The 12,222-nt window shown below is 50.2% G+C and overlaps 2 protein-coding genes across 2 annotated transcripts; one reads left to right on the top strand and one right to left on the bottom strand.

The window, feature by feature from the left end:
* Positions 1-2,078: 2,078 nt before the first annotated feature.
* Positions 2,079-2,650, bottom strand: NFIA_004090 (mannoprotein; the record flags this gene model as incomplete). Its single annotated transcript, XM_001258949.1, has 2 exons — positions 2,079-2,267; positions 2,321-2,650. The coding sequence occupies 2 exons, from the start codon at positions 2,648-2,650 to the stop codon at positions 2,079-2,081; spliced, it is 519 nt and encodes a 172-aa protein (XP_001258950.1).
* Positions 2,651-3,716: 1,066 nt separating this feature from the next.
* NFIA_004080 (type I polyketide synthase) lies at positions 3,717-11,970 on the top strand (the record flags this gene model as incomplete). Its single annotated transcript, XM_001258948.1, has 15 exons — positions 3,717-4,255; positions 4,327-4,840; positions 4,897-5,020; positions 5,079-5,191; positions 5,262-5,712; positions 5,786-6,235; positions 6,295-8,450; positions 8,509-8,605; positions 8,666-8,691; positions 8,752-9,588; positions 9,650-9,931; positions 9,982-10,056; positions 10,124-10,461; positions 10,544-11,021; positions 11,077-11,970. The coding sequence occupies 15 exons, from the start codon at positions 3,717-3,719 to the stop codon at positions 11,968-11,970; spliced, it is 7,374 nt and encodes a 2,457-aa protein (XP_001258949.1).
* Between the last annotated feature and the right edge of the window lie 252 nt (positions 11,971-12,222).

Below are 12,222 nucleotides of genomic sequence, written 5' to 3'. Positions count from 1 at the left end.
TCTCAGTCACATCACATCTCAGTCAACTTTTGCAAGGGGCAAGGTTCATACACTCTATCATATCAAGCAAGTTAATTGACAGAGTGATAGAGTATTTCTTAGAAAGAGTTTTCCTACAAGCTATGGTTCTGTCAGCTCACAACTCGACCAATTGTGATTAGGCAGAATGATACGACATACTTTCTTGATTTCCCATATAATCAGCGTGTGTTGGAAGATCCCCCACATTCGAAGTATGCGAACATACCACCTGTCGAATTTCGTGCTGTTAGTTTGCTGTTTCCCATCTAGTAGCGGGGTTCGTACATCCTAAGAGTCACCGTCGGTCAGCTAATGTTTCAATTGGCGTTCCGTTGTTAGAGGGGACTTACTTTCTAAAAGCATCACGTCAGCACTGTTGCATCAATAACCCAGGAAAGCCAAAGGGTTAAGTGCGTACAAGCTATATTTTTGTGTCAGTCAGGTCTAACAGTAGCCAAATGATGAGATGCCATACAATCTAATAACGCAATCAGAGACTCCGGTGATCAATCAATAAGCCTTTGGAACTGATTTCGTACATCCTTTGTATACATGTTAGTCATCGTGAAAGTCGACCCTCAAAGGATACTCGAAGCGGTTCATACATGCTAGAAGTGCTGTTAGTATCAGACCAGACCTCATATGAGCAGGTGGCCACTTACAAACTAGAGGCCTGTTAATAGAGGATAATCAGAGTATTCAGAGTGTTTAGAGATCATACACCCTGCAGTTTTGGTTAACTATATGTCTGAATACCTATGTATGGTCGCCATGGTGGTCATAATGGCGCATGATGAACGTACAATCTGTGTAAGGCAAGACGTCAGTGGGAAGTTTTAGGGTCAACCTATCCAGTCTTGCCACTTACAGCCTTTGTAAATATGTGAGCAGGTGTCTTAGCAAGCCTATTGTATATAGAAGTTACGCACAAGCTGCCCATCATTGTGAGTAAGGATATGCTAAAAAGAATCATGTCTTACTTACGACCTGATTTATGGCTGTTAGAGCTGACCTATACAGCAGCTGCTCAAAGAAAGGGATATATTGCTCATACATCCTGGAGATTCGCTCAGATTAGTCAATGGTCTGTTTTGATTATCCATCGAGGATATAACGCACAACCTAGCGGATGATCAGCAATTCAATCTCTCAATGAGGGTATTCTAACTCAACGCACAAACTAGACAGATTCGGTCAGCTGGTCTCCAAGTCAACTGTCGAGAGACAAGATTTATACCGGCTGTAACCGGGTGCATCATCGTTAGTCAAATCTGTCGAGACTGTGCGTTTTGATTGTTTGATCCTTACATCCTAGGAGGGTTGTCAGTAATCTTGAAAGTCCACAACCAGTTTGTTGGAGAAGGGAAATTTACTCACCACGTCGCGACGTTGTATGCTCATGTCAGTAATGAATGGGAGAGGTGCACTGAAGGCGAGGCCAAGCCAAAAAAGAAGCACGAATTGCATGTTTGGAGTCTAGTAAAAGATGAACTAAAGCCGAGAGTGAGAATTGAAAAGAAAGATTAAAGTCAGGGGGCAGAATCATTCAGGATGTAAAGTTTATGCAGGTCCTTGAGCATCTTATATTTAAAGTACCCTATCTGTGCAGGGTTAACTGTGTTTTCGGCCGCGAGGGGTATGCGCCTCGTGCCTGTCTGTCATGGTGACCCTATTGGGGCCGCCGGGCATACTTCGAGCAACTTGGAAGCCAAGGCAGTACTTCGTAGCCAATTTAGCAAGAAGTGGAACGGTTACCCGAGTGACAGGACTCAAATATGTCTGATATATTGGACTCGCGGGGAATGAGTGTATCATTCCTTAGGGCTAGAGTTTCCCCCTTTTAGCACCTCCCAAATGAGAAGTCCAGCCACGGTTTGGCTTACATGATAAAAGTCAATCCAAATTAGATTAAGCTAGCTACTTAAAGTTAGCTACGGACCGTGGTAAGCAAACATATCTTAGCCGAGGCCCCCACTGCAATCCTCCGATTACTGCTATTACTCCTCGTCATCCCTGCCTGCCAAAAACGCCGCCAAAGCCGAAGACAAGGAAAATCTTCACAGGAATGCAGCTTCGGCCTCGTCAAAGGCCTTGCTGATCTGCTCAATGGACGGAGCAGCCTTGCCCATTGTCTCCTTCGGAATCTGTTGATTTGCCTGCTCCTCAAACATCTTCTTCTCACTGTGCAAATCCTGCACGGACTCCCGGGCTGGCGGACCCACTCCAGCCTCATTGAAAAGAGGCGCCTGTAATCATTTAGAATCGGAAGATTGGGTACCAAGCACGGAGTCTAGCGTACCTTGTCCTTGGCAACTGTCAATGCATCAAGTAGAACTGGGGACATTTTTGTGTAAGCCTCGTAGTACTGGGCCGCTTCGTCAGGAGTAAAACCACCGCTCCCAGCGAGGTTCTCTCGAGCGGTTCTGGCCGCAAGCTTTGCGTTGTTGACGGCGCTGGCGGTATCGATGGCACCAGAGACGCCTCCTTGGTAGTTCTGCAGCGAGTCCCTCGCGTCTCCAATTGCCCTGGCGAGGTTGTCCATGTCGGAGATGGCCTCCGCTATGTTGGTGGCTGCCAGCGCGCAGGAAGCGCCGAGAGCAAGGTAGCAGGCAAGGTTCTTCAGCAACATTTCGAGAGCAAATTGTGTCCGACCCAAAGATAGTTCTGAGGGTTCTAGGTTATGACCTTTTGTAGGTTGGAAGACTACCACTGCGGAGAAGGCACTCTTTATGAGTCCTTGTTCTTGATGGCATACGGGATTTCCGGTGACGTCCAGCATTCCATTATGTGCAGATCTGCATATTTCTCAAAACAGGATGCTTGCTGATACTTATCCAAACCTGTTTTATTGCTCTGTTTTCTTCATGATGCCTCTCAGCTTATGTAGTCCGAGTCCGGGTTGTATTAAGAGCGCCATGGGAGGTACATCTCAGGTATATTCCTTAATTTTATACCTCATAAGGCTATTTTCTAAGTACTCGGTAAGCACCCAATAATTAGTAACTCCTAGGTATATATTATCTTGGAAGGTCTATGAATAGGATACATTTATCTTTTAGCTGGACAGGTTTATTGATCGTCTGCTACTACGAGGTTCTATATTTATGTGATGCCGTCGGTAGTTACGAGAGCAACTCCGTATCCCCTCGCGGCGGGCATACTTCATATCCACTCATTACTCCCCCTACCTCCTATGCTTGTTTACATATTATCTGTTTACAACTAGCTTAAAGGAATGTATAATAGCATGCAGTGTAGATATGTAGCAGGAAGGGGGCCCCCTAGCTTAAGGAGAGGTCAGGTTGCAGCATTCCTTATGCTCCATGCAAGGAGACCTATGAATATCTTTCAGGAGACCCGCAGACTGATCAGCTACTAAAATCCAACGGCTACAACGGCCAGACGACCAGATCATGCAAAGGAGATGTCAGGGTCAACGACAAAAGAGCATCTCTGTGATCAGTTCCCACAAATCAATCTCTTCAATTCTCTGCTCTTGTTTGTCAGATCCGAGGTCACACTTTGGAGGAGAATTTCTGAGGGACTGCTGTGATCACTGACTGCAGAGTCATTGTTACACATATCGACGGTAAATGTCAAACTTGACGTTCGCATAATCGCACGTGAAGAGTAAGCCGGGCCCGGAACAAAAGCAGTTCGAGTTGACATATTCTCAGAATAAGCACGCTCATACCATGACATCGTCCACTGCAGAAGCCGCCTCCGTCAAGGCAGGCGCTCCCTCACCGATTGCGATTGTCGGAATGGGGATGCGCCTGCCCGGAGGGGTACGCACTGCGGATGACTTCTGGGATGTTCTCATCGACCAGAAGGATTGCTCCTCCGAAGTCCCCAAAACTCGGTATAATATTGACGCATTCTACGACCCGGACAAGCCTCAGTCCGTGAGAACGAGGCGCGGATATTTCCTCGAGGATGACTACTTGGAGAAGGCCGACACGAACTTCCTTCAATGGATTCCGGGATTTAATACGAGCGAACTGGATCCTCAGCAGAGGTTATTGTTCGAAGTCATCTGGGAGTGTATGGAAAATGCGGGACAAACCGGCTGGCGCGGCAAGGATATTGGATGCTATGTCGGTGTATTCGGGGAGGACTGGCACGAATTGACTGCAAAGGAGTCACAGGTGATCCCTCGTACTCACGTCTTCGCCAATGGAGGGTTTGCACTATCAAATCGGGTGTCATATGAGTTCGACCTAAAGGGACCAAGGTAAATCGCGTCGAGCCACCCCCGTTGAAGAAAAGCCTCTCGGCGTAGTACCTCGCTAAATGAAAGTGTAGCCTCACCATAGCGACAGCTTGCTCTTCCTCTTTAAGCGCTCTCCATGAAGCCTGCCAGGCACTTCAAACGGGCAGCTGCTCATCCGCCATTGTGGCCGGAACCAACATGCTTCTCACCCCTTCCATGAGCGTGACAATGTCTGAGAACATGGTCCTCTCGCCTGATGGGCTGTGCAAGACATTTGACGCGGATGCGAACGGTTATGCGCGCGGCGAAGCTGTGAATGCTGTCTACATTAAGACCCTGGACAAGGCCATAGCAGACGGCGATCCTATCCGCGCCGTTATCCGCGCCACATCGGCCAACTATGACGGCAGAACGGCAAAGATTTTCGCACCAGATATTGCCGGTCAAGAGCGGCTTATTAGAAAGGCCTACGAGCGAGCGCAGATTGACAACATCGCAGAAACGGCTTTTGTGGAGTGCCATGGCACCGGCACCAGACGGGGAGACATCGTCGAGGCTACGGCAATTGCTCAGACTTTTCATCCGCACGGGGTCCATATTGGATCGGTTAGCACAAAGCCATGTTTCGATGCCGTCTTGGGGATCGCACTAACCTGGCCTAGGTGAAAACAAACTTTGGTCATGGCGAGGGCGCCTCTGGCCTTACCGCCGTTATTAAGGCTGTTCTGGCTCTGGAGCATCGGACGATTCCACCAAATATGCATTTTCGACAACCGAACCCTTCCAGTAAGAGCCAGTCGCTTTTCTGTTGTGGTCAGGTTTTGAGCACTAACGTATCCTACAGTCCCCTTCCAGGAAGCGCGACTCAAAGTTCCAGTCGAGCCCACCCCGTGGCCCGAGAACCGAAAGGAACGAGTCAGTGTCAACGGCTTCGGTGTAGGCGGAGCTAACGCTCATGTAAGTCACGAACAGACTCATATGCAGGCAAACAAACATGCAGCAGCACCCTACTAACCTCCCGTTGAAGGCTATCCTGGAATCTGCATCAAGCATCGTGTCTGTGGAACCCAAACAGGAGTCAAGGCGGGGACTGGCTCCTCGACTTGTGGTCTGCTCCGCTCATAGCAAGACAGCCTTGGACGCCCGGGTGGATGCAATTAGATCTTATTTGGCTCTTAGACCGCAGGCTCTGGCCGACGTCGCATATACACTTGGGGTTCGTCGCGATCACCTGTCTCATCGGTCGTTTACTATTGTCAACAGTGACGGCGAGATCCTTGGTGGGGAAGTCCAATCATGTCATCTTTCTGACACATCGCTACCCCTTTCACTGGTATTCACCTTCAGTGGACAGGGAGCTCAGTGGGATGGAATGGGGGTGGACCTCATTCGAACATTCCCCAGCTTTCAGCGAGACATACAATTCATGGACCAGATTTTGCAACAGCTACAGTCTCCTCCCGCATGGAGTATAGAAGGTATGGTCACACTTATCCCGATACTTCCATCAAATTATATGGAGTTATAATTATGCAAACCTAACCATGACAGACCAACTGGGAAAGCCACCAGGGCTCAGTCAAATCGACATTCCAGAGATTTCCCAGACACTCTCTGCTGCCATTCAAATTGCCTTGGTCAACCTTTTCAAGGACTGGGGAATCTCTCCGTCAGCAGTTGTAGGTCACTCTAGCGGCGAGGTCATTGCGGCGTATGCGGCGAACGCCGTTTCACTTCGTACGGCTATCATCCTAGCATACCTACGTGGACAATGCGTGTCCAACGCTCCTTCCTCAGGTGGCATGGTAGCCGTTGGGATGGATGAAGTGTCTGTCAAGCCCTATCTTTCTGAAGGGGTGGTTGTCGCGTGCGAGAATAGCCCCCAGAGCGTTAACCTATCCGGGGATAAGACAAGGTTGGCCTCAGTGGTTGACAGGATCAAGGCGGACAAGCCAGAAACATTTATACGATATGTTCCAGTACCTGTGGCGTACCATTCGTGTGAGCTTAACATTTCTTTTCACCTTTTATTACCTCGCAATGGCTAATGAAATCAACAGCCGACATGCGACCAGCCGCAGCCCTTCTCGAGTCACAAGTCGCCCCCTTTCTCCAACACAATGACTCAATGCTGCCCATGTACTCCACTGTCACTGGCAAGGTGATATCAGACCCGGCTGCCCTCGATGCAGAGCATTGGCGGAAAAACCTTGAACTCCCTGTTCTGTTTTCGACTGCGGTGGCTAGTGTTCTGGCCGAGAGTCCTGAGCGCAGAAAGATCTTCCTCGAGATTGGATCTCATTCCATCCTTTCGGGGCCACTCCGCCAAATTTTCACGTATAAGTCGAGTGACTGTGTCTATCTTCCGACCCTCATCAAGTCAGAGAGCGAGACGTTCTGTCTACTTAAGACAGCGGGCCAGCTGTATCTCCATGGGCACTCTGTGGACTTTCAAGCTGTAAATGGGAAAGGAGACATCGTTACCAACCTGCCTGCGTATCCCTGGGATAGAAAGAGTTTAAACTGGCAGGAAAGCCGTTTGAGCCGTAACTGGCGCTTTCGTGCGCATCCGAATCATGAGCTCTTGGGTTCGCGAATACTGGAGGCAAGTGATCTCGAGCCGGGATGGAGGAACGTGCTTGAAACCAGAAACGTGCCATGGCTATTGGATCATCGTGTGTCGGGGGAGGTTGTGTTTCCGTGCGCCGGGTACATTGCCATGATTCACGAAGCCATGCGCCAGCTCTCGAACAACAACGAGTGCACCATTCAAAACCTTTCCATGCAGGTTCCGTTGATCCTGCCACGGTCAGAGCCTATCGAACTTCTGACAACCGCACGACACATCAGAGTCAATGATCGCGTAGAATCTGAATGGCATGAGTTCGCCATAATGTCGTATAACGGGACCGAGTGGATCAGACATGCCTTTGGTCGAGCCAAATCCGGCGTCAACAAGGTTGATTCGGAACTACGTGGGCCACAAGACTTCCCTCGGCGCGTTTCATCCGAGCTATGGTATCGGACGCTGGAGAAGGTGGGATTGAGTTATGGGCCTACTTTCCGAGGACTACAGGATATCACTGCCGACCCTTCAACATGTGTGGCTGCGGCTTCGATGCGCAGCTGCCAAGATGGCAAAGCTGTCCATCCGACAGTAATCGATGAGTGTCTGCAATTATTCACCGTAGCTGCATGCAAGGGGAGAGCAGTGCACATGACCAGACTCTATGTGCCCATGTTTGTGGGAGAGGTTCAACTCGGTCTGGGTCAGGAGACGATGAGAGCGGAAGCGACGATCAGCAATCGCACAGCAGAACTGGGCAACGGGAATGTGCGGTTGACGGCTATGGACCAACAAGACGCATCTATCAAGCAAGTACTTTCAATGGCGGACGTCACGGTTGCCCCGCTCGACAGCAATATGAGGGCAGTCAACGAGGCAGACATTCCTTTAGCATCACACGCAGAATGGCGCCCTGATATTGATCTCCTGAACGAGCAAAAGCTACCGCGACACTACTCCCAGTCTACTGAAGCTGGCTTTGCTCTGATTGCCAAGCTGTCCGCTCTGTCTATTATTCAGGTGCATCGACGGATTGCCGATGTGACACCCTTTTCCCCATCGTTAGAACAATACCAGAAGTTTATCAGTACTCAGATTGCAGAAATCCAGCGAGAATCTTTTTGCGGGGTTCCTGAAGCTGCATCGTGGCTCAAGTTCTCGGAGGAGACATTACAGCGCCAGCGGGCCTCCCTGGATGAGGAGCTCCGAACAAGCAAGTTGGCATTCGCTTCCTCGCTGAGTAACTGGGTCTTAGAAACCGTTCGGGATATCGCCGACGGATCGCTTCCGCCGTCGGCTTTTCCGGCTGCCGTACAGGAACAGATATGGCAGTGTGAGAGCTTGGTTGCTTTGATGACGGATGTGTCCGACTGGTTTGGCCTTCTCCGGCACTCCAACCCCTTGTTACGGATCCTTCATATCGCCGAGGGAAAGGGAGTGGTATCGCATCAGGTCCTTGAGCATCTCAATTCTGAAGATCTCCCATTCTACTCGGAGTATACATACACGAGCACGAAAGATATCGGCTCAGCCGTACATGAACGCCTCAAAGAGTTCAAGGCAGTGAATTTCAAGAACCTCGATATGACTACGGATCCTTGTCAGCAAGGCTTTGAAAAGGGAGCGTATGACTTGGTTATAGTATCAAATGTCTGTCATGTTGATTTCAGAACCATATGGCATTTCAGGTTGCTGACAGCTTTCCCAGACGAACGTTCCGCCGTCTCAGCTGCAAACTGCTCTTCAAAACATCAAAAGGCTCCTTGTGCCGGGAGGCCGAGTTCTGCTTCATATACCAAATGCTGGTGAGTCACATCTTGTAACTTTTGTCGCTTGAAAATTTATCTAATGGCCGCCTTTCCTAGTGCTTCCCATAATGGGGTACATCAGGGTAAGTGATTCCTACTTCTAAAACCACTTGCTGAAAAGTAGCGACTGACAGTGCCTACAGGGTCTCATAATTGGAGAAGAAGTGGAATCCTGCGGTGTGTCACCTTGTCGCAACCAATGGAAGGAAACACTCCTACAGGTCGGACTCGATCAAATCCAGGGTACATATGGCGAACACCCTTATTGCAACCTGAGTGCTCGTCTGCCACATCCGATTGAGGACCATACCGAGCCCATCCACCTTCTTTGTCCGGCCCTGGTCCATAACAACGCCTGGATCTGCAATGTGGAAGCACAATTCGAGAGAATGGGTTATCAAACCCAGCGTTGCACCCTAGCCGCTGACTTCACAAACAAACAGCGCATCGTATCGCTGCTAGATGTTCAAAAGCCATTCTTCAAGGATATTAGTGAGACGAGCTGGAAGTCATTCCGGTCTCTCGTCACGGCTACGCCCCGGATTCTTTGGGTAATGCCATCCGTCGAGCTCACTTGTCAAAATCCCGACTTCGCGATTGCCCTTGGGGTGTCTCGCACAGCCCGCCAGGAGCAAGAATTGCATTTTGGAACATTGCAGATCGACGAGTTCCATGCTTCGGCAGCAGCGGCACTGGTGAAGGTCACTGAAAGGTTTTTCTCGCAGCTGGATTGCCAGACCGGCTTGCGTGATCCTGAATACGAATTCGCATTGCAGGGGGGCCAGGTGTATATTCCACGTTTCCAATGGACTCGGTTGGAAGATCGAATTTGTCGGGAACCCTTACCGAACGCTTCGGTCAAAATTGATATTAAGGCCTACGGGTCGATGGAGTCTCTTTGTTGGTGTGAAGATGAACCACAGCCTCTGGGACCAGACGATGTCGAGGTGGATATAAAATATGTTGGGCTCAATTTCCGCGTGTGTGAACTAAATCATATTCTGGGAAAAGTGAGAGATTGCCACTGACGCTTCTCATCAGGATATAATGATTTCAATGGGGTTTCTAGGGCACAAAGGCCAGCTGGGGATTGAGGCAAGCGGAATCATCCGACAATGCGGCAAGAACATTGCACAGCTACACCCTGGTGACAGAGTCATTGTAGCACAGCCTGGACTGTTTCGCACACGGGCTATCGTGCCCTCCTCACGATGCGTGTCTATATCACCGTCCATGTCGCTAGAAGAGGGCGCGTCCCTTGCTGTTGTTTTCGGAACTGCACTCTATTGTCTAATGGATATTGCGAGGCTGGAGAAGGGACAGGTATGTTGAAACTCAACTCCACTGTGCAGTAGCTCAACTGATATGTCTAGTCTGTATTGATCCATGCGGCATGCGGAGGGGTCGGGCTGGCTGCTATTCAAGTGTGCCAGATGATCGGTGCCGAGGTATGCCTCATATCTGGATCCCTGATGGATCGTGCAGAGTAGTTGACTCTAACAACCTGATGTATAGATATATGCCACGGCAGGAAGCGAGGCAAAGGCAGACTATCTAGTACACAACATGGGAATTCCGCGCCAGCGAATTTTCAACTCGCGCGACGGTTCTTTTCTGCCGGCTTTGATGGGTGTGACCCAAGGCCGGGGAGTCGATGTCGTTCTGAACTCTCTGGCTGGGGAGCTACTGCATGCATCCTGGAAATGCGTGGCAGAATTCGGCAAGATGATTGAAATCGGCAAGAGAGACTTCCTCGAACACGGCAAGCTTGACATGGAGGCGTTTGGCGGTAACAGAGCCTTCTTCGGTGTCGATCTCATTCGCCTTGGGGAAAAACCGGGCTTGGTTTCAAGGTAGAGGACTTCCCAACTGGTGTTTCATAGCGTCTTCAAATAAGCTATACATTTGATGAAACTAACAAAAACGCGGCATTAGACTTGTCGCCCAAGCCATGGCCCTATATGAAGAGGGCCGAATTACCCCCGTGCGGCCGCTGGAAGTTGTGGAAGCAAGTGATATCCACCGGGCCTTCCGACTGATGCAACTGGGGCATCACATGGGTAAAATGGTCGTAAAAATGCCAGAGCGCCCCAGGGAGGTGGTCATTTCCAAGTCACGTTTGAAGGTGGCTCTGCCGGACGATGTCTCCTATCTTCTTGTCGGAGGTCTGGGAGGAGTAGGACGAGCGCTGGCAACCATGATGGTAGAGCGCGGCGCTCGTCACTTCGTATTCCTGTCCAGGTCAGCGGGAAAGTCCGCGCAGGATCAAGCATTCCGTTGTGAATTGGAGGCACAGGGATGCAGCGCAGTCATGATTCAAGGAGATGTCGGAGTACTCGACGATGTCAAGGCCGCAATCCAACGCAGCAGTCAGCCCATTGGAGGCGTGCTGCAACTGTCAATGGTGCTTCGGGTAAGTTTAATGCCAACAGAAGCAGACAAGCTAAACGGCTGCTAACCTGGCAAAGGACCACTTTATCCCAGATATGGCGCACTCTGACTGGAAGGAAGGTCTCTCCGCCAAAGTGGCGGGCACTTGGAATCTTCATGAAGCACTGAAAGGACACGATAACCGTCTTCAATTTTTCGTGGTCTGTGGATCTGTTACCGGCGTCATGGGTAATGCTGGCCAGGTCAACTACTCGTCCGCTAATGCGTTTTTGACATCCTTTGCCCAGTACCGACTCCGTGCCGGTCTTCCCGCCGCCGTCGTGAATCTAGGCGGCGTGGGCGACGTAGGACATCTAGCAGTCCAGGACCAGAAGTTGCGAGACAGGATGTATGCCGGCCATGTTCGCCTTCTTAGCGAACAGGAGGTGCTTGATGCATTTGAGATTGCCATGCTTGAGTGTCAACCATTGAGCATGCCGGCGAACGAGTCGTCTGACGGCATTCTGCGCGTCCGAAATGATGTTATCGTGGGCATGAGTAGCACAAAATCTCTGGGAGATCCCTCCGTTCGCCCGCTCTGGGGACGGGACGCAAGATTCAGCGTCTATGCCAATCTAGACATCAACAGACGGCCCCTCTCGAAGAACCTGGAAGCAGTAGAGGGCCTGCAACAGGAATTGGCGGCATGCGAAAAGAATCCGGACCGGCTGAAAGACCCGGCACTGCCGAAACGAATTATGAGGGAGGTTGTCAGAAGTATACAGGAATATTCGAATTTTGCCCGCGGACAAGACTATGCGCAGGTGGCTGCCCTGCCTATTGATTCCTTGATGACTGTGGAGTTCCGCAACTGGTCCCGCCGTTATTTCAATATGAACCTCCCCTTGACAGCGATTGCCAAAGCAGGCACCGTGGAAGGATTTGCTGAATTGGTCTTTGATTCGTTTCGCTCGAAGTATCTCAAGCAGTGAGAATGTGGCAGTTGGAAAGAGGGAATTGCTTTGGACTATCAGATCCACACCAGGCGTAGAACCGAAAGTGACTACGCTTGCAGGTCTGCGCGTTCTCCATAGGATATTACCGTCACGTTTTTGTTTGACCTCTCCTTCAGCTTTGACGCTGTCTTATTCAGTAGAGATATCCTTGCCTCGGATAACGCGTATAACTGGTCGAGAGATAGTTTGAGATGCATACTATTATGTCTTCCACCCTGCTCTCTGCCA

This window comes from Aspergillus fischeri, genomic scaffold (assembly GCF_000149645.3).
Source record: "Aspergillus fischeri NRRL 181 1099437636265 genomic scaffold, whole genome shotgun sequence".
Lineage (NCBI taxonomy): Eukaryota > Fungi > Ascomycota > Eurotiomycetes > Eurotiales > Aspergillaceae > Aspergillus > Aspergillus fischeri.
The sequence above is the reverse complement of the archived record's forward strand: the minus strand, read 5'-3'. Positions and strand labels throughout refer to the sequence as shown.